This window comes from Bufo bufo, chromosome 1 (assembly GCF_905171765.1).
Source record: "Bufo bufo chromosome 1, aBufBuf1.1, whole genome shotgun sequence".
NCBI classification, from domain to species: Eukaryota; Metazoa; Chordata; class Amphibia; order Anura; family Bufonidae; genus Bufo; species Bufo bufo.
This window is the reverse complement of record NC_053389.1, coordinates 809,068,477-809,091,728: the sequence shown is the minus strand read 5'-3', so window position 1 is coordinate 809,091,728 and position 23,252 is coordinate 809,068,477. Positions and strand designations below refer to the sequence as shown.

The following is a 23,252-nucleotide window of genomic DNA, read 5'->3' as shown; positions in this document are numbered from 1 at the left end:
CCAAAAGCAGGATTGATTACAAAATACTGAAGACATGCAAATATTCCCATCACGTGACATCTCAGTTTTGGACCTACTCCTGTTTTGCCCTACCAATACTGATCAATTACTGACCAAATACTGACTGTGTGAAGGCGGATGCTCAAAAGACAGTGTTTTTTTTTTTTTGGGGGGGGGACATATGACGTCATCATGCACCGTGCAAGATTTCTCACTGGATCTTCATTCAAGATGGCCACGGCGGACTCTTTACGATCAAATAGATAAGGGCATTATTATTATTTTTTCTATAACAGATTAGCCACTGACAACCCCTTAATGGTCATCTCAGGTGTCACGATCAGCGATGAATGTGGCATCTGAAGAGTTCAATGACGGGGTGGCACCATCGCTGTTCCCTGTCATTGCAGCCGCTACTCACAAAGAAGTAATTCGTCACAAAGCAAATTTCTTTGTGTTATTCAGGGAAGCAGCCAAATCAAAGTTTTGACAGCTTTCCTCAACTCTAATAATTACTATTAAAGAGTTATTCTATGGTGTCTCCACAGTATCAGTTCTCATCTGTTATCATAAGTGGCACAACATTTATGTCGCCCTCACTAAGAGAAACAATCAGAATCTTGCAAGCAAGATACCTTATAATGGGTAATGGAAATAAAATAAATAATGTTACAGTACAGAGCAGCTTTCCTGAGGTCTCTTCATCAGGAACAATATACCAGACTTTCTGAAGGAGCACGCACACATATATTATAATTGCCTGCAGGGCTGGTGCTTCCATATAGGCCTGACACCGGCTGGTCCCGAGAGTTTTTTTTATTTATTTGTGAGGCCTCACGCTGGTGGGGGCCTCGCTCTGGCTCCGGGAAGGGGGCCCGCGGCGGTAGGTCACAGGAAGATGAACACTTCCATTGTGGAAGCATTCATCTCCATAGTCATCTGTATCGCCATCCTCAGGACAGCGATACAGATGCCTGTGCTGTAGGGCAGAGGAGGGAGAGGCGTCTCCCTTCCCTGTTCCTCTGATAGGCTGCCGACACAAGGCCCGCAGCCTTTCAGAGGCCACTGCAGGTGGCGCGATGACGTAATTGCGCCGCCTGAGCCATACAGCGCGGGGCAGAGGCCAGAAGAGGCCTGCATCTCATCGCTGTGTAAGTATAAGTGTTTTTTTGTTTTTTTTTAATACCGGACTTTTACTGCTACATGGGGGGAGCGGGAGGCACTTGATACTGGCATATGGGGGGTTGGCACTTTATACTGGCACACGGGGGGGTTGGCACATGATACTGGCACAAGGGGGGTGTTGGCACTTGATCCTGGCACATGGGGGTTTGGCTCTTGATACTGGCACATGGGGGGTTTGGCACTTGATACTGGCACATGGGGGTTGGCACTTGATACTGGCACATAGAGGGAGGCACTTGATACTGGCACATAGGGGGAAAAGAGGCACTTGTTACTGGCACATGGGGGGTTTGGCACTTGTTACTGGCACATGGAGGGCATGGAGAGGCACTTGTTACTGGCACATTATTATGGGGCACTATGGGGGCTTCTACTGAGGCCACAAAGAAGGGGTATTTTATATGGGGGGGGCTCTGTGTGGTACTAGTATTATCAGGGGTATTATCTGTTTCTGCAGTATAGTATTGGGGAGCACAGCGGCACAGTATTGAGGGTAGTAGGATGATTTGTCCAGAAGATGGGAGGATGATGGAAAAGTAGTAAACCAAGATTTTTTTGTTGTTGTCAAACTGCAGAATCGGAAAATGGTGACAAAATGGTGGTCTGGTCTGAAGATCTGAAAGGAGAAGACGAGGACAGAGAACATCTACATCAAAGGAGACGTCACTGGATGTAAGAGGTATGGGGCGCTGTATTTCTGTAGTGATGGGGGGGGGGGCGTTAAAGTCAGCAAGTGTCGTGTGGGGGGGGCCTTATTGTTTTTCGCCCCAGGGCCCCATTTCACATAGAACCGGCCCTGATTGCCTGCTTGGTCACCCTGTGTAATAGGGCCTTTGGAGACCTGGTGTCCTCTCTATCTCTGGTACCACCATTATCTCCCTGTAGAAGAATTTCTTTCTCGTGCTGTAGCATATACATCCTCTCTCTTGGTTGACTTGCCAAGAACAATTCTCAAGCCAGGGGAAAGTGGGGCCAGCCTGCCCCCTGGAAAATATTACTAAGACATGCCAGTTAACTATTTTGCTTCCATACACAACCTTTTTGAATACATAGTGCATAGTTAACCTCTGGGTGAATGTTTTAAAAAACTTTAGAAGTGAACCATAGCATATTATAATATTAACCGTTTAGCAGTGAACCACGAAGTCACCAAACTAGTGTCCACAGTATCTCTGGTGTCCCCACTTTTTGTGATGACCCCACTATCTCTGGTGCCCAAGTATCTCTGGTCTCCCCACTATTTGTGATGACCCCACTATCTCTGGTGCCCCTGGTATCTCTGGTGACTCCGACTATCTTTGATGACCCCACTATCTCTGGTGCCCCAGTATCTCTGGTGTCCCCACTATTTGTGATGACCCCACTATCTCTGGTGCCTCTGGTATCTCTGGTGACTCCCACTATCTTTGATGACCCCACTATCTCTGGTGCCCTAGTATCTCTGGTGTCCCCACTATTTGTGATGACCCCGCTATCTCTGGTGCCCCTGGTATCTCTGGTGACTCCCACTATCTTTGATGAACCCACTATCTCTGGTGCCCCAGTATCTCTTGTGTCCCCACTATTTGTGATGACCCCTGGTATCTCTGGTGACTCCCACTATCTCTAGTGCCCCCACTATTTGTGATGACCCCACTATCTCCGGTGACTCCCACTATCTTTGATGACCCCACTATCTCTGATGCCCCCACTATATGTGACGACCCCACTATTGTCTCCCAATATCTCTGAAGCAGGTTCTTTAGATCTTGTAACATGACACACAAATCTTTGAAACAAATTTAGTCTTTTGTTCAGTGTGTCTGTATTGCATACAAGACTAGTTATTTCTAGTTATAGGCGTGAGAAAAATGTTGATTGCACAAGATGTGTATCAGAGGGGGACAGAGTGAAAGTCCTGTTTACATTACATTACAGCTTGCACGGGACAGAAACAGAGAAGTACATTTATACATTTTGGTGATCATTGGCCTAAATGAACAGAATAAAGAAATTATTTAGTCCTTAAAGGATATTTGAAAAAAATCAAAAAAATAGAATTAAAGTTGTTGTATAATTAAAGTATTTAAAAATGTGTTTTTTTTCCCCATTTTTTAAATAAAATTTTCACATTGTAGATCAGCCATGTTTCGACCAGCTCCCGTCTAAGTGACAAGACCCAGTTCCCATCTTTTCTTCGTACTGCTCCAAGTGATGCTTTCCAATCCAAAGGACTGGCCCAACTGTTGTTGCATTTCCAATGGACCTGGGTGGGGATGATCGCTGATTCTAATGATTATGGATACCAGGGCATACAGGGAGTGAGACAAGAATTCATCAAATCTGGAGCTTGTGTGGAATTCTTGGAGTATATTCAGAGCAGTAGTCCAGATCACAACATTCCACGTATCATCCAGACCATCAAAAAGTCTAGAGCCAAGATAATAATTATCTTTGCATCTGAAGCTGACCTCATTCTGCTGTTTGATGGATGTCTACGTCATAATATCACTGTGAAGCTTTGGGTGGCCAGTGACGGCTGGGCAAACTCCAGCTTGCTAGTTTTTGAAAAATATTCCAAGCTTCTTACAGGAACCCTGGGCTTCTATTTTTCCGTTGGACAAATTCCAGGGTTCCAGGACTATACTAAGAATTTTAATTTCTCCAAAGTGTTAGAAGAGCCCTGGGATAGGATGTTTTGGGAAAATAATATCGGTTGTACTTTTTTGGATGTCAAAAACATAATATTCAACCGTGAAAGGCCAAATAGGAATTGCACTGTGGATGACAGATTGGAGAACTTTCAGATAAGCCTGAATAATGTATCTCACTTCGGAATGTCATATAACCTCTACAATGCAATCTATGTTATTGCTAAAGCTATGCATGACCTGAGTTTATGTAGAGTTGGAGAAGGTCCTTTTCTAAATGGAAGCTGCTCAGATATTTTGAACATTAAGCCATGGCAAGTAAGAAATCTGCAGTAGAGATAAGGAACTACAGAAATGTCTATATCTAATATGCCGGCCAATTTTTATTCCTAACCTATCCACAGGACGGTTTATGCTTTCTAGATCACTTGGCACCATTGCCTAGTCTTCTGTTTCTCCTCAGCACGTCCACGTTAAGGAGGAGATATGAAGATCAGTTGTCATGTGTTTGCGCTGTCATTCATACAACTATAGGGACGTGTGATCTAACATTTGCTACCTGGATTATTACCAAGGGTTCTAGCTGCATTAATTCAAAGGCAACATCTTCATGCAACATATACTGATTACAGGCGATATTCCAAGTGCATATTTCTCTCTGCAAGGAGACATGGTCTATGGGTTGGTAATGGTGTGTCAGAGATGGCACAATTACTGCTTCATCACAAAACATGTTTAGTACCCCAGACCTGGGGGTACTGCAATATTGTAACTATTTTTATATTATAATGTTATGTGTTTTATTGTATGCTTCTGGCTGTTTAATCCAGCTAGGAATGGTTGGCAAACGGTTGGCAAGAAACAGGGCTAACCACCCTGTTCCTCCCCTCTTGGTAGAAGTGAACTGGTCCTGCTTCCTACCAGGAGGGGCAGCTCCTGTGTAGCTACAGAGGGTAGTGGAATCTGACTGCAGAGATCCTGCTCCTGTTACTGATTCTCCAGAGAGATGAACTTACTCCAAGCCTCAAGTAAAGTCTTGAGATGCAAAATTACAGAGTAAACTGCCACAACCAGCATTAAATACACTGATGAAAGGTGAGGGACTACCCATCACCCAGATTGTCACTAGACCAGTACAACCTATGGTAAGCGCCGAATTGCAGCCAACCAGCCTGCCTCAATTTTTACTGGTTCCAGAGAAAATTGCACTTGAAATCCACTTTTATGCTTACTATAAACTGCATTTACATTGCCTCGATCCCCAGGGAGCAACGACCTGAGGGAGCATACTATGACACACACTTCTTCAGGGCCACTACCACTCCAATTCCTCAGCTAATCAGTGGGAGTGCAAGGAGTCGGTCTGATACTGAAGACCTATACTAAGCATCAATATAAAAATTATGTTGAGCCCTTTAAATAATTAACCAAATTCTCATCATAGGTTCTCCATTACATGAAGAAGGCCCGAATAAAGTTAAGCAGTGGAAAGGATTTATTTTTTGATGAGAATGGAGACCCCCCTCCAACATACGATATTGTCAACTGGCAAATGGACCTGGGAGGTTCCATCAAACAGGTTAAAGTGGGAAATTTTACCAGCACAGCCACTTACAAAGGAACCCTTTATGTTAACACCAGTTCTGTCCAGTGGCCATTTGGTGATGAAAAGGTAACATTCCAAAAGCCATAACTTTCTACATTTTTCGTTCACATAGTCACATGAGGACTTATTTCTTGCGGCACAAGATGCATTTTATAAAGCCACTATTTAATTTAGGGTGGGTTCACATCTGCGTTCTGTATTCCGTTATGGCTTTCCGTTATAAAATGGTTATAGCGGAAAATAACGCAATCTATAAGACGGAAGGACGGATCCGTTATGCTGCCCATTGACTTATGTATTATGACGGAATGCAAAACGGGAGCCTTTAAAAAGCATTCCGTTTTGCTTTCCGTCTTAATGGGGAAGCATAACAGATCCGTCTGGTTTCCGTTATGCAGAATGGAGAAAAAAGTCCTGTTGACAGGACTTTGTTTTCCGTCTTGCATAATGGGACCCAGACGGATCAAAACGGAATGCCTCTAAAGGCACCCGTTTTGACTTCCGTCTTATGGATTCCGTTATTTTCCGTTATAACCATGTTATAACGGAAAGTCATAACGGAATCCAGAACGCAGATGTGAACCCACCCTTAGCATGTCTTGGATTGCAAAATGGGAGAAAATTCTTTATTCTGTGAAATTGAAAAAAACCACAATTCCGACAAGATTTTTGGGAGTTTTAATATTAATGTGTTAAAAATGACATGACGTTCCTATTCTGTGGATCAATATGATTACAGCAAGAACAAATATTATAGTTGTAATTTTGTTTTACTACTTTAAAAAAAAAATAATAATTTAAAATTTTCTTTGCATAACCATTTCCTGACGGCCATAACTTTTTATTTTTCCATCTACAGAGCTGCATGAGGGCTTCTTTTTTCTGAGATGAACTGTTTTTATTGGAACCACTTTTTGATAACCATTATTCTATGTTTTAGGGGGGACAAGGTGACCAAAAATTGGTGAATCACAAGATATTATGTTTTCTGTTATGGCTAGGGTTAAGGGAACCTGAACATTTCAGTAAAAGTTCGGGTTCGTTGTTCGGCGATTTCTCAGCGCTTTTTGAAAGGCTGCAGAGCAGCCAATCAACAAGCGTCATACTACTTGCCCCTAGAAGCCATCACAGCCTTGCCTACTAATGTCATGGCTGTGATTGGCCAGTGCAGCATGTGACCCAGCCTCTATATAAGCTGGAGACACGTAGCGCTGCACGTCACTCTATGTGCTTAGTGTAGGGAGAGGATGCTGCTGGTTATTTCAGAGAGAGAATAGGACAGAATCTGTCATCAGAACTCCAATATAACTCAGCGATCTACATACATTTAGTTGTGTGGATGCAGTGCACAATCTTTTTACCCTGCCTCGAGCCCAGTGACAGAAAAAAAACAACTTTTATCTGTCAGTTAGTTAGGTAGGTGGGTGGGCGGCAGCGGCCATTTTATGCAAGCTCAGTGCACCAGCACAGCATACCGTATTTTTCGCTCTATAAGACGCACCGGCCCATAAGGCGCACCTAGGTTTTTGGGGAGGAAAATAAGAAAAAAAATATTTTTAACCAAAAGGTGTGCTGTGTGTTTGGTGGGTTTGGAACTAATGGTGGTCTGTGGATGGCACTATTACTGGAGATCTGTGGATGACGGACACTGTTATGGGGGGATCTGTGGATGACGGACACTGTTATGAGGGGATCTGTGGATGACGGACACTGTTATGGGGGGATCTGTGGATGACGGACACTGTTATGGGGGGATCTGTGGATGACGGACACTGTTATGGGGGGATCTGTGGATGATGGACACTGTTATGGGGGGTTCTGTGGATGACGGACACTATTATGGGGGGGATCTGTGGATGACGGACACTGTTATGGGGGGGATCTGTGGCTTGCACTGTTACAGGGGGATCTGTGGATGGCACTGTTACAGGGGGGATCTGTGGATGGCACTGTTACAGGGGGGATCTGTGGATGGCACTGTTACAGGGGGATCTGTGGGTGGCACTGTTATATATGTGCCATCCACAGACCCCCCCCACCCCATAACAGTGCCATCCACAGACCCCCCCAGCCCATAACTGTGCCATCCACAGACCCCCCCCAGCCCATAACTGTGCCATCCACAGATCCCCTCCCGGTATACTAATATAAGATGTCTTATTCAATTAATAGTTATTAAACATGCCCCCCCAACTCCTAATAGTACCTTACATACTAACCGCTTCTGTACAATGCCGGCAGGCAGGCCGGGCGGCCGGCGCGTCCCTCACTGACGTCACTTGCCTGCGCCGCCTGCTTCATTCATAAAGTAGGCGGCGCAGGCACGTGACATCAGGGAGTTACGCTGCCGCCCGCCCGGCCTGCCTGCATTCTACAGAAGCTGTTAGGATGTAAGGTACTATTAGGAGTTGGGGGGCATGTTTAATAACTATTAATTGAATAAGACATCTTATATTAGTATACCGGAGCGGCGGGGCTATACTACACTGACTGCACCGCCCCGCCGCTATTGCCGGCCCCCAGCTCCTCCTCCCAGTCCCTCCCCGAGTCCCCGCTCGCTCGTACATCGCAGCTTGCGATGTAAAACTGCAAGCATTCGCCCCATAAGACGCAGGGGCATTTTCCCCCCCATTTTGGGGGAGAAAAAGTGTGTCTTATGGGGCGAAAAATACGGTATGTGCTTTTGTGACATTCAAATCCAAGCTTGAAATACTGCAATAATAATCTGGTTTTAAAAAATCCAATTTTTTGGGCAATATTCAACATCTGGTGCATTTGCAGGATTAGTCAGTGTGCAATTTAAGCTAGAAATATAGCTATAATTTTCTGGGTTTTTACAAACACCCTTTTCTTGCTATATACACTATTTTACAGATCTGCACGAGTGGAATTCAAGGGTTATATACAGCTTTCATATTCTGTTACAAAAAAAACACACTTTTTTGGCAATATCCAACATCTGGATTAGTCAGTGTGCAATTTGAGCTAGAAATACAGCCATTTTATTGTTAAAACGGTTATAAAAAAGGAAGATATAGTGATAAAATCACACGAGGTCATGAATTATATATTAGGCTGGAAAGGTAAGCACAAATTGGTGTCAAGCTTGTATAAAAAAATACGAGAAACTAGAAGTGAGGGATTTATTTGTAATAGTAAATTAAAATGGGAGAATAATATAGGGATAATAACAGATGATCAGTGGGGAAAATTTTGGTGTTTTAAACCATATCTGAGGAACCCCTCTCACAGGGTAACTCAGTTTATGATATTACATCGTTTATATATAACACCAAAATGGCTCAAGAAAGTTTCAGCTAAAACGCCCGGATTATGTCCTAGATGTATGAATGATAAAGCGGACATTATCCATATGTGGTGGAGGTGCCCAAAGATTCAACCATTCTGGTGCAGTCTGATTGAATTAATCCAATGGACGGCTTCTGTATGTATTTTGGGTGAAACTTCCCATGAGCTATCAAAGGAGAATGAAATTATGTTATACAAATCATGTTTTATAGCTCGCTTACTGATAGCAAGAAGATGGATGCGCCCTGAGGTACCAACAATAAAAGAATGGGAAAATCTGATGAACTCCAATTGTATAATAGAAAGAGTAGGATATATTAAGAGCAACATAGGTTATAGACATGAGAAAATTTGGGCTCAGTGGTCAAAACATATAAACAAATAGATATGGATATATTATATATATATATATATATTATTATTTTTTTTTTTACTTATTTGTTTTTTGTCCCCCCCCCACAATCTTCCCGGTGGATATAGGGTGGGGGGATATGGGTTTGGGAGGGGCGGGATGGTAGGGGAGGGGGGAAATAAGGTTTAAAGGTAATATAAGTGGTGTGCATTTACTGTAATGTATTGGATAGGTCAAGTATCTCCATGTAGGGGATGTTTTAGTGGCAGGGGAACGAATACCCTACTACATTTTATCGGTGCAATTGTATTAAGCACGCTTACTTCCTCTTGGTTGATGCCTGATGTTTTTTTGTTTTGTTTTTTATTATGTAACTGTTAAATGTACTACTATTGTTCTTTTTGTACTTTATTGGATTAAATAAAAAAAATATATATATATATAAAAAAAAGAAATACAGTCATAATTTTCTGGGTTTTTAAAATACACTTTTTTGGCAAAATACACAATTTTACAGCCCTTGCAGCATCAGCACGTGTGAAATTCAAGGGTTATATACTGCTGTCATATTTAGTTATTAAACAAACACCCGTTTTGGGCAAAAAAGTTAATTTTGCAGCCTTTGCTATATATATAAGATACACACTTTATATACTGTGGTTCTATTCAGTTATTTCAAAAACAGCCATTTTTTGCAAAAATCTTTAATTCTGGAATAGTCTGGATCAGTACATGTGAGATACATCCTTTAGATACTGTGGTTCAATTCATTTATTTAAAAGACAACCATTTTTGGCAAAAAACTTTAATTGCGGCCTAGTCTGGATCAGTCGGTGTGAGATACACACTTTAGATACTGTGGTTCTATTCTTCTATTAATAAAACACACTTTTTGAGCAAAATACACAATTTTACAGCCCTTGCTGCATCAGCACGTGTGAAATTCAAGGGTTATATACAGTACTGCTGTCATATTCAGTTATTAAACAAACACCCATTTTGGGCAAAAAAAATAATTTTGCAGCCTTTGCTGCTTATGTCATTGTGAGATACACACTATAGATACTGTTCTATTCAGATATTTGAAAAACAACCATTTTGGGAAAAAAACTTAAATTGCGGCCTAGTCTGTATCTGTATGTGTGACATACACACTTTAGATACTGTGGTTATATTCTTCTATTTATAAAACAGCCTTTTTGGGCAAAATACCCAATTTTTCAGCCCTTGCTGCATCAGCACGTGTGAAATTCAAGAGTTATATACTGCCGTCATATTCAGTTATTAACCAAACACCCATTTTGGGCAAAAAACTTTAATTGCGGCCTAGTCTGGATCAGGACGTGTAAGATACACCCTTTAGATACTGTGGTTCTATTCAGTTATTAAAAAAACACCCATTTTGGGCAAAAAACTTTAATTGCGGCCTAATCTGCATCTGTACGTGTGAGATACAACCTTTATATACTGTCGTTCTATTCTGCTATTAATTAAACACCCATTTAGGGCAAGATCCTAAATTTGAGACATATGAGGAGAGCGTCAAATAAGGGACGTGGCCCAGGTAGTGGTGCTGCTGGTGGAGCTCCTGTTGCAGGGAGAGGACGTGGTTGATCTGTGCCAGCTACACACACAAATTAAACCCCTTCCTCAGGTGCGAGTAGGCGACACAACCTGCAGCGTTATTTGGTCGGGCCTAATGCGGCTCTACGAATGGTGAGGCCAGAACAAGTACAGGCGATAGTATATTGGGTTGCTGACAGTGCCTCCAGTTCCTTCACATTGTCTCCCACCAAGTCTCCTGCTGAAAGACCACAGTTGGCACCTGCAGCCCATGTCCATCAGTATTTCACCTCACCCCCTTGCAAATCAGCCAAGCAGTCTGAGCCCCAAGTCATGCAGCAGTCTCTTCTGCTTTTTGATGACTCTGTTAGCAGGGATTCCCAGGGCCATCCACCTTTCCCTGCCCCAGAAGTGGAAGATATTGAGTGCACCGATGTCCAACCACTTATGTTTCAAGATGAGTACATGGGAAGACCATCGCAGCATGTCTCGGATGATGACGAAACACAGGTGCCAACTGCTGGGGCTTTTGAAAGTGTGCAGACTGACAAGGAGGGCAGGGGTGAAGACTGGATGGATGATGATGTGGAGGACGATGAAGTCCTCGACCCCACATGGAATCAAGGTCATGCGAATGACATATGTAGTTCGGAGGAAGAGGCGGTGGTCGCACAGAGCCACCAGCACAGAAGAAGAGGGAGCAGGGTGCAAAAGCGTAGCGGCCGTCCCCTAGACAGTACGCCTGCTACTGCCCACCGCAGCAAGGGACCAAGCACACCAAAGCCAGCTCCAAGGAGTTCCCTGGCATGGCAGTTCTTCAGACAATGTGCTGACGACAAGACACAAGTGGTTTGCACATTGTGCAATCAGAGCCTGAAACGAGGCATAAACATTCTCAACCTGAGCACAACCTGCATGACCAGGCATCTAAGTGCAAAGCATGAGCTGCAGTGGAGTAGCCACCTCAAAAACCAAGAAAGGTCTCTGGCTCCTCCTGCTTCTTGTTCTGCTGCAGTCTCGGCCTCTTCACCCACCTCTGGAGTGACAGTGCCACCTGCCACCCCGCAAATAGAGGATCTGCCAGCAACACCGCCACCTGAGTCACCAAGCATCTCCACAATGTCCCACGAAAGCGTTCTGCTCTCCATCTCACAAACACTGGAGAGGAAGAGGAAGTAACCCCCTACCCACTCGCGATCCCTAGCCCTAAATGCCAGCATTTCTAAATTACTGGCCTTTGAAATGCTGTCATTCCGTCTGGTGGAGACGGAGAGTTTTAAAGGCCTTTTGGCGGTGGCTGTCCCACAGTACGTCGTGTCCAGCCGCCACTACTTTTCCAGGCGAGCCATCCCTTCCCTGCACAACCAATTGGGGGACAAAATCAGGGGTGCACTGCGCAACGCCATCTGTGGCAAAGTGCACCTCACTACGGATACGTGGACCAGTAAGCACGGTCAGGGACGTTATATCTCCATAACAGCACACTGGGTAAATGCAGGGGCGGCTGGGACTGAGGCGGATAGCAGTTTGGCGCATGTCCTTCCACCAGGGTGCTTAAGTTTGCCTCCTGTTGCTTCCTCCTCCTACTCCGCTTCCTCATCCTCTACCGACTCCTCATCCGATCAGCATAATACCTTCACCACCAACTTCAGCACAGCCAGGGGTAAACGACAGCAGGCAGTTTTAAAACGTATCTGTTTGGGGGACAAACCCCACACCGCGCAGGAGCTGTGGACGGGCCTTGAACAACAGAAAGTTGAGTGCTTGGTGCTAGTGAGCCTCAAGCCCGGCTTGGTAATGTGCGAAATCTCGTAGCAGCTCTGGCACTAGCCGGTTTGCCGCACATCCCTTGCCTGGCGCATGTGCTGAATTTGGTGGTCCAGAGATTCCTTAAAAATTACCCCGACATGTCAGAGCTGCTGCATAAAGTGCCGGCCGTCTGTGCGTGCTTTCGGCGTTCTCAACCTGCTGCTGCTCGCCTGTCAGCGCTGCAGCGTAATTTCGGCCTTCCCACTCACCACCTCATATGCGACGTTCCCACCAGGTGGAACTCCACCTTGCACATGCTGGCTAGACTGTGCGAGCAGCAGCAGGCAATAGTGGAGTTTCAGCTTCAGCACGCACGGGTGAGTCGCTCTGCGGAACAGCACCACTGCACCACCAATTACTGGGCCTCCATGCGAGACCTGTGTTCCTTGTTGTGCTGTTTCGAGTACTCAACCAACATGGCCAGTGCCGATAACGCCGTTCTCAGCGTTACTATCCCACTTCTATGCCTCCTTGAAAAAATGCTGCTGGCGATGATGGAAGAGGATGTGGCACAGGAGGAGGAGGAGGAAGAGGGATCATTTCGCAGGTTTTCCGGCCAGTCATTCACAAGTGGCTCTGAGGGTGGGTTCTTGCACCCACAAACCCCAGGTACACAATTGTCCAGCCAAGGCACAGTTCTGGAGGATGACGATGTGGAGGATGAGGAGGAGGAGATGGAGGAGGAGGAACCTTGTTCACAGCAGGGTGGCACCCAGACCAGCTCATGACCATCACTGGTGCATGGCTGGGGGGATACAAAGGACACAGACTATTCACCTCCTACAGAGGACAGCTGTGGCATTCCCACCTGACAGAGGGGGCACAGTGGAAGACCAAGGCGAAGGTAGAGGAAGAGGTCGCCAACGCAGCTGGGGCACCGCCAGCACCTCAGAAGGCAGGGTTAGCATGGCCAAAATGTGGAAAAGCTTTGTCAGCACGCCACAACAACCAGCGCCACCAGCTGATATGGAACGTCTTAGTAGGAGGCAGTATTTCACCAACATGTTGGAGCAGTATGTGTGCACACACCTACATGTACTGAATGACAGGTCTGCCCCCTTCAACTTCTGGGTCTCCAAATTGGGCATAGGGCATGAGCTTGCCCTTTACGCCTTGGAGGTGCTTGATGTCTTGCAGCCAGTGTATTATCTGAACGTGTTTTTAGCATGTGTTTAGCACGGCAGGGGGCGTCATCACAGACAAGCGCAGCCGTCTGTCCACAGCCAATGTGGACAAGCTCACGTTCATTAAAATGAACCAGGAATGGATCCCACAGGACTTGTCCGTACCTTGTGCAGAATAGACATGTATACCGGCACTAAGCAGCCATTGTTATACTACAGCGCAATTGCTCATTCTTGTATTTTGGATATTTCACACTCTTTTGGAGTGTAACCTAATAAAAAAAAAATATTAAAACCAAAAACCAGTGTTGGCTACCTCGTCCTCATCCAACTCTGCTTCCACCAACACCTCTACGTTCACCACCTTCTCAAACTCCTACTCCATATGGACCTCCGCCTCATAAATCACTTTTTTTTTTTATTTGTACGCATTTTATTTTATGTCATTTCACTACTTTGTCTGTTACATTTTCGGGTGAGATTCACCAATTTTTGGATGTGATATACCACTGCTATACCTATTAGACAGGTTAAAAAATATTCACAAATTAGTCTGTTACTTTTTCGGGTGAAATTCACCAATTTTTGGGTGTGATGTACCACTGCTATACCTATTAGACAGGTTAAAAAAAATCACTAATTTGTCGGTCTTTTGGCATCACACGGCTGAGGGTTTTCCCGATCCTCAGCCGTGACAGCTGGCCTGCCCTGCAGCCGGTGTATTGTCTGAACGTGTGTTTAGCACGACTGCAGGGGGTTATCACAGGTTATATTTCCCAATGTTTTGGGGTGTACCCTGATTTAAAAAAAAAAAAAAAAAGATTTAAAACCAAAAAAATGTGTAGGCTACCTACTCCACCGCCGCTTCCCCCTACACCGCCACATCCACCGCCTCTTTAACCTCCTACCCCATATAGACCTCGTCCTCCTAGATCACGATTATTATTTTTTATTTTTACGTATTTTATGTTATTTAACCCCCTAAGGACTCAGCCCTATTTCACCTTAAGGACTTGGCAATTTTTTGCAAATCTGACCAGTGTCACTTAAAGTGCTGATAACTTTAAAACGCTTTGACTTATACACGCCATTCTGAGATTATTTTTTCGTCACATATTGTACTTCATGAAACTGGTAAAATTAAGTAAAAAAAAAAATCATTTTTATTTATAAAAAAATACCAAATTTACCAAAGATTTGTAAAAAATTGCAAATTTCCAAGTTTCAATTTCTCTACTTCTATAATACATATTAATACCTCCAAAAATAGTTATTACTTTACATTCCCCATATGTCTACTTCATGTTTGGATCATTTTGGGAATGATATTTTATTTTTTGGGGATGTTACAAGGCTTAGAAGTTTAGAAGCAAATCTTGAAATTTTTCAGAAATTTTCAAAAACCCAATTTTTAGGGACCAGTTCAGGTCTGAAGTCACTTTGCGAGTCTTACATAATAGAAAGCACCCAAAAATGACCCCATTCTATAAAATACACCCCTCAAGGTATTCAAAACTAATTTTACAAACTTTGTTAACCCTTTAGGTGTTCCACAAGAATTAATGGAAAATAGAGATACAATTTAAAATTTCACTTTTTTGGCAGATTTTCCATTTTAATAATTTTTTTCCAGTTACAAAGCAAGGGTTAACAGCCAAACCAAACTCAATATTTATGGCCCTGATTCTGTAGTTTACAGAAACACCCCATATGTGGTCGTAAACCGCTGTACGGGCACACGGCAGGGCGCAGAAGGAAAGGAATGCCATACGGTTTTTGGAAGGCAGATTTTGCTGGACTGTTTTATTTTACACCCATGTCCCATTTGAAGCCCCCCTGATGCACCCCTAGAGTAGAAACTCCATAAAAGTGACCCCATCTAAGAAACTACACCCCTCAAGGTATTCAAAACAGATTTTACAAACGTCGTTAACCCTTTAGGTGTTGGAGATGAAATTTCAGAATTTCAATTTTTGGGCAAATTTTAAGAATTTTTTTCCGGTTACAAAGCAAGGGTTAACAGCCAAACCAAACTCAATATTTACGGCCCTGATTCTGTAGTTTACAGAAACACCCCATATGTGGTCGTAAACAGCTGTACGGGCACACGGCAGGGCGCAGAAGGAAAGGAATGCCATACGGTTTTTGGAAGGCAGATTTTGCTGGACTGTTTTTTTTTTACACCATGTCCCATTTGAAGCCCCCCTGATGCACCCCTAGAGTAGAAACTCCAAAAAAGTGGCCCCATTTTAGAAACTACGGGATAGATTGGCAGTATTGTTGGTACTAGTTTAGGGTACATATGATTTTTGCTTGCTCTATTTTATACTTTTTGTGAGGCAAGATTACAAGAAATAGCTGTTTTGGCACAATTTTTATTTTTTGTTATTTACAACATTCATCTGAGGGGTTAGGTCATTTTTATAGAGCCGGTCGATACGGACGTGGCGATACCTAATATGTATACTTTTTTTTTATTTATGTAAGTTTTATACAATAATATAATTTTTGAAACAAAAAAAAAATATTATGTTTTAGTGTCTCCATATTCTGAGAGCCATAGTTTTTTCAGTTTTTGGGCGATTATCTTAGGTAGGGTCTAATTTTTTGCGGGATGAGATGACTGTTTTATTGGCACTATTTTGGGTTGCATATGACTTCTTGATCGCTTGCTATTACACTTTTTGTGATGTAAGGTGACAAAAAATTGTTTATTTAGCACAGTTTTTTTTTTTTTTTTTTACGGTGTTCATCTGAGGGGTTAGGTCATGTGATATTTTTATAGAGCCGGTCGATACGAACGCGGCGATACCAAATATGTATACTTTTTTTATTTATGTAAGTTTTACACTGTAACAGTTTTTTTCAAACAAAAAAAATGATGTTTTAGTGTCTCCATATTCTGAGCCATAGTTTTCTTTTTTCTTTTTTGGGCGATTGTCTCAGGTAGGGGCTCATTTTTTGTGGGATGATGTGAAGGTTAGATTGGTACTATTTTGGTGGGCAAACGCCTTTTTGATCGCTTGCTGTTGTACTTTTTGTGATGTAAGGTAACAAAAAAATGGTTTATTTAGCACAGTTTTTCTTTTTTACGGTGTTCATCTGAGGGGTTAGGTCATGTGATATGTTTATAGAGCCGGATGCGGCGATACCTAATATGTATACTTTTTTTTTCCCCCTATTTTTTACCAATTTTTTTTAAACTTTATTTGGAGAAAATTACGTTTTTGTTTATTTTTACTTGAAACTTTAATTTTTTTTGGGGGGGGAAACTTTATTTTTTCTATTTATTTTTCACTTTATTTTTTGTCCCACTTTGGGGGGTCTAATCCTTTACAATGCATTCTAATACTTCTGTATTGGAATGCATTGGCTGTATGAGTAATACTGTGTGTATTACTCATACAGCTTCCTGCCTGTGAGATCCAGGGGGCTGCATCTCACAGGCTCTTCACCGGAAGGCAGCGCGATGCCTTCCTTAGACATCGCGCTGCCTTCCATGCCATCAGGTTCCCCCCACAGCCGCATGGGGACCCGATGGCGCCGCTGCACAGCCGCCGCAACCGCAGGTAAAGCCGCAAACCGCAGGTCTGAATTGACCTACGGTTTGCGGCGATCGCCGACACGGGGGGGTCACATGACCCCCCCGGGTGTTGTGACAGGATGCCCGCTGAATGATTTCAGCGGACATCCTGTTCGGATTAACCCCCGCGGTGCCGCAATTGCGATTTAAACTTAGGACGTACCGGTACGCCCTGAGTCCTTAAGGTGTTAAAGTCATTTCCCTATCCACTTTTGTTTGCAGAGCACTTGCCATGCTCTTAACCACATTTTGCTGGCATTTTCCGGCTATATTATACAGATGGCACCCACCATGTACAGTACAGTTTCAGCGCAGCAGCCTGTTCCTTATAGACCCTTTGCATAATGTCATACATGTCTGTGTTAATTAGTTAAAGGGGTTGGCCACTTTCTGGCTACTTTTGACTAATGTGTGGATAAGATGATATGGCAATTACTAATATAGTTTTTGTTGATATTCTGTGCAGTGATGAGCGGCATAGGCAATATTTGTTTTTGCGATATTTCGTGAATTTTTCGCTTAATATTCACAATAATTCTAGAATTCGTGATCTCCAGTCATTATTTTTGTGATTGCGCAAATTGGCACTAATGATGCGCATATTTATTGTGCAATACATGCAACTTCACATTTTAGGGTACTTTCACACTTGCGGCAGGATGGATCCGACATGCTGTTCACCATGTCGGATCCGTCCTGCGGCTATTTTGCCGTGCCGCTGGACCGCCGCTCCGTCCCCATTGACTATAATGGGGACGGGGCGGAGCTCCAGCGCAGCACGGCGGTGCACGGCGAAAGGCCGCCGGACTAAAATTACTGCATGTCAGGCTTTTTAGTCCGGCGGCTTTTGCCGTGCACCGCCGTGCTGCGCCGGAGCTCCGCCCCCGTCCCCATTATAGTCAATGGGGACGGAGCGGCGGTCCGGCGGCACGGCGAAATAGCCGCAGGACGGATCCGACATGGTGAACAGCATGTCGGATCCGTCCTGCCGCAAGTGTGAAAGTAGCCTTATCAGGTCTGAGTAGATATTACTGATTGGTGCACTAAGTATTGTTGTGACATCACAGCACTATGTCTGTAGCCTGTATGTATGGACAGCAGAGAAACAGTCATTTCTATCACACTACCCATTGCCCAGGCCCCTCGTCGCTTTTCATTCGAAACTCCTCCCCTTTCACCCCTCTGGCCCGCCCTAGGTTCTTCTGATTATGTCCTCCTCTTAGTGAGAAATCTAGCGCCAGTGCCGTTCAACAGATTCGCCGCGCCTGCGCACTTCATTCCCCATTATGAGTAGAGGCACAAGAGCGTTAAATGCGCATGTGCCACCCTGTACATCCCGATCTAGCCGTCCTTGTGCCTCTGCCCATAATGGGGAATGAAGTGCGCAGGAGCGGCAAATCTGTTGAACGGCGCTGGCGCTGGACTTCTCATATAGAGGAGGACATAATCAGAAGAACCTAGGGTGGGCCAGAGGGGTGAAAGGGGAGGAGTTTCGAATGAAAAGCGACGAGGGGCCTGGGCAACGGCCACATGAACGCCACCCCTGGGCACCTTCCGAAGCTAATTAACATATTGAATAAAAGTGTTTTTATGAGAAAATCGGCGATGGACAGCCATATGGAAGGTAGCATTCTAATGGAGATCCTGATGTTAGTGTTCTATAATGGTGATTTTAGGTGATAGACTCCCTTTAATGTTGATGACCTATCCTCTGAATAGGTAATTAATATTAGATACTTAACACCCGGGACCACTGCTGATCAGCTGCTAGAAGTCCATGGGACATGATCGAAAGGCTTAGTTGCAGCTCAGCTCCATTGAAGTGAATGGAGATGAGCTGCAAGCACAGCCGCAATACAATAAACGGCGCTGTGCTTGGAGAGATGCTGGGAGCCGGCTGCACTCACCAGAGCTCCGGTGAGGGCGGCGGCTCCCTGAAACACCAGATCCCTGGGGGTCTAGAAGATAGTTCATCATTATCCATTCCTGGATATCACCTTCAGAGAGCACCATTTTTTTTTCATTTCCCACTACATTCTATTTTTTTTTTTCTACAAAGCTTTCTAACAGCTTTTTAGCTCTAAAAGGTCTAAGGCTGGGTTCACACGGGCGTTGCGGGAAAATGTGCGGGTGCGTTGGGGGAACACCCGCGATTTTTCCGCGTGAGTGCAAAACATTGTAATGCGTTTTGCACTCGCGTGAGAAAAATTGCGCATTTTTGGTACCCAATCCCGAACTTCTTCACAGAAGTTCGGGCTTGGGATCGGTGTTCTGTAGATTGTATTATTTCCCCTTATAACATAGTTATAAGGGAAAATAATAGCATTCTGAATACAGAATGCATAGTAAACTAGCGCTGGAGGGGTTAAAAAAAAAAAAATATTATTTAACTCACCTTAGTCCACTTGATCGCGGCCCGGCATCTCCTTCTGTCTCCTTTGTTGAACAGGACCTGTGGTGAGCATTAATTACAGGTAAAGGACCTTTGCTGACGTCTCTCCGGTCATCACATGATCCATCACCATGGTAAAAGATCATGTGATGGATCATGTGATGACCGGAGTGACGTCACCAAAGGTCCTTTACCTGTAATTAATGCTCACCACAGGTCCTGTTCAGCAAAGGAGACAGAAGGAGATGCCGGGCCGCGATCAAGTAGACTAAGGTGAGTTAAATTTTTTTTTTTTTTTTTTAACCCCTCCAGCCCTATTGTACTATGCATTCTGTATTCAGAATGCTATTATTTTCCCTTATAACCATGTTATAAGGGAAAATAATAATGATCGGGTCTCCATCCCGATCGTCCCCTAGCAACCGTGCTTGAAAATCGCACCGCATCCGCACTTGCTTGCGGATGCTTGCGATTTTCACGCAGTCCCATTCACTTCTATAGGGCCTGCGTTGCGTGAAAAACGCAGAATATAGAACATGCTGCGATTTTCACGCAACGCACAAGTGATGCGTGAAAATCACCGCTCATGTGAACAGCCCCATAGAAATGAATGGGTCGGTATTCAGTGCGGGTGCAATGCGTTCACCTCCCGCATCGCATCCGTGCGGAATACTCGCCCGTGTGAAAGGGGGCTAATTGTTTTCCGGGGAAAGACGAGTTTTCATTTTAAGTGGCTCTATTTTTGGGTACATAAAATTAACAAAATAAATAATTTTTGCTTTACTATGAGATCCGTTCATCAGCACTGAGGGGAGGAAGAGAGCAGGAAAGTTGACCAAAAACTGCTAAACAGTGGGGAGTAGGGGGGGAGGGCTGCCAGAGAGGAGAAGGAAATGTACATAAAAGAGCAAAACAATATTTTTACTGCGTATATAATTCAATAATGCTATAGGAACACTTTTCATGACATAACCCTTTAATTTACATGCTGACTTTGTTGGCACTAACGGGTCCTGCAGGTTCTAATAGGTTCCCATGCATTGAAGACTTGGGGGGCCTCAGTTAAGCTCATGTCTGCCATGCCAACCATTTTGCTCTGATGAGTACTAAGACAACACCTAAAGAGTTAAATCATCCAGAATTGGAGATATTTCTGTTCCTGTTGGTTGAATGTTGGCTCTCGCTTTGTACTGTTATAGTACGCGCTCTGATACCATACTATTACATCAAGGATCATGTAGGAAATCTGTCAAATTTGTCTAAATATCACCTAATCAAATTTCCAAAATTTAGCAAATCTCTAAAACAGGAATATAATTAATAAAAATTATCCATTATGATTTCTAGGTTCCAATATCTATATGCAGTAAAAGTTGTCAACCAGGTTCTCGAAAAGCTTCCATCCAAGGAGAACCAAACTGTTGCTATCAATGTGTTCCTTGTTCACAAGGAGAGTTTTCCAATAAAACAGGTGAGTTAGTTATAGAATTATAATAGTATAATTATATTGGTGTCTGAATTTAAAAAAAAATTATATCTTTTAGATGCAAGTAATTGTTCTACTTGTCCTTGGAATAAATGGCCAAGTGAAGAAAAGGACAGATGTCTACTAAAACCAATTGAATACCTCTCGTATGAAGAAACATTGGGCATCACGTTAGCATCCATCAGTGTTACTTCATCATTTGTACCTATAGCTATCCTAGGGCTACTCATTTGTTACAAGACCACCCCCATTGTCCGTGCCAACAATTACACCATCAGTTGTCTTCTTCTCATCTGCTTGTCCCTTTGTTTTTTGTCTTCCCTGGCATTCATCGGCTATCCTGGAAAAGAGAAGTGCCTCCTACGTCAAGTGGCCTTTGCCCTGGTTTTTGCATTCTGTATTTCATGTATTTTGGCAAAGACTATCTTGGTAATGATTGCCTTTAGAGCTACAAAACCAAACAGTGATTTACGAAGGTGGGCCAGACCTCATGTGTCCTATCTAGTCATATCTATGGGCACTGTCATTCAGTTCCTGATCTGTACAATATGGCTTATTATTTCTCCTCCCTTCCCTGAATTTAACATCAAAGCTAAGACTGAAGTCCTGGTTTATGAATGTAATGAAGGTTATTCCACAGCATTTTGGTTTACTTTAGGATATATGAGTTTCTTGGCCCTTATTAGTTGTCTTGTTGCTTTCTTGGCACGAGAACTTCCTGATAGGTTCAATGAGGCCAAGTATATCACTTTCAGCATGTTGGCGTTCCTCACTGTATGGGTGTCCTTCATTCCAGCTTCACTAAGTACTAGTGGTAAATACACTGTGGCCATGGAGGTCTTTGCTATCATGTCTTCCAGTTGGGCCATACTCTGTTGCTTCTTTCTTCCAAAATGCTATATTATTTTGTTTCATCCTGAAGTAAACTCCAGGAAGAACCTTCTTGGTAAACATATCATCATGTAAAAACTCAATTAAAAAAGTTCCTACCAAAACATCTTGTGTCTGTTCACCATTGTATTATGCAGTCTAGTTTCTACAGTTTTTTCAATAACTTTTATGAGTTCAATCACTAGCTTACATATGTCAACCTGGGTGCACCACCCTAAAATAGACCCAGCAGAGTCTACTAAGATGGCATAAATACAGCATCTGTTACTAGTTCAGGTGATGTAACTCTCTCAGCCTCTTAAAGGGGTTTTCCTGGCTCCTGATATTGATGACCTATGCTCATTATTATCCGATTGGTGAGAATCTGACATCTTGGCTCCCCTATTGAGTGGCTGCTTACTGAAGCCTCAAGCAATGGAACTAGAAGTTTGAATGGAACAGGAAACACAGCCAAGTTACTGTATCTCAGCTCTCGTTCACTTCAGTGAGAGCTTAGCTGCAGTAACTCAGTATGGCCACTACACTTCGAACAGAGCTGTGCTTCCTTCCTGTTCCATTAAAGCCACCAGTTCTGGTGCCGTAAGCTGCAGGGAACAGAATTGGCAACAGATTGGTGGGAGTACCGGGATGTTTAACCTTCACCTCGGTACCAAAGGCAACTTCCATGATCCGAAGCTCGATTCACTCAAGCTTAAATCAGAATGCACACCTTCTTAGCACATGATGTGGGTGAAATTGTGAGCGGTAAATCTATTTTTACTCATCTGTGGCCATCACCTACCAAATTCTCTGTCTATAAATACCATTTTCAGATAATGTACACTGATCTCTAGCAGTCAAAGGATTAAAACATTAAGAAAGTCGATTGATTCTTTAACCTATCCCAGAGTGATGCTTTTTGCTGGACAAATTGTACTTTCCAACACCACCATTTAATATTGCATTTGATGTAGTGAGAAGCGGGAAAAAAATCCAAATGGGATTCCATCACAGTTTTACGGATTTTCTTATTTGCGGTGTTCGATATGTGATAAAACTGACCGGTTACTTTCATTCTACAGGTCAGTGCAAATCTGGAAATACCTTTATATGTATAGTTTTTCTTGCATTTTGATACTGATAAAATAATAAAAAACTTGGAAAATATTAGTTTTATTTTTTTCATCCCCATATTTTGACCCCTATGACTTTTTAGTAATTTTGTGTACGGAGTTGTTTTGGGGCTCATTTTTTGCAGGGCAATCTGTACTTTTCATTCATACCATTCTGGACTGTGTATTTGATTTAAAAAATTTTGTGGGAAATGAAGCAACCAAAAACAG

General features: G+C 43.4%; 1 protein-coding gene across 1 annotated transcript; it reads left to right on the top strand.

Annotated features, from left to right (window-relative positions):
• Nucleotides 1-346: 346 nt before the first annotated feature.
• On the top strand, nt 347-22,005 carry LOC120988864 (extracellular calcium-sensing receptor-like). The gene is made up of 5 exons (XM_040416609.1): nt 347-427; nt 3,303-4,133; nt 5,260-5,487; nt 20,901-21,024; nt 21,098-22,005. The coding sequence occupies exons 1-5, from the start codon at nt 347-349 to the stop codon at nt 22,003-22,005; spliced, it is 2,172 nt and encodes a 723-aa protein (XP_040272543.1).
• The last annotated feature ends 1,247 nt before the right edge of the window (nt 22,006-23,252 follow it).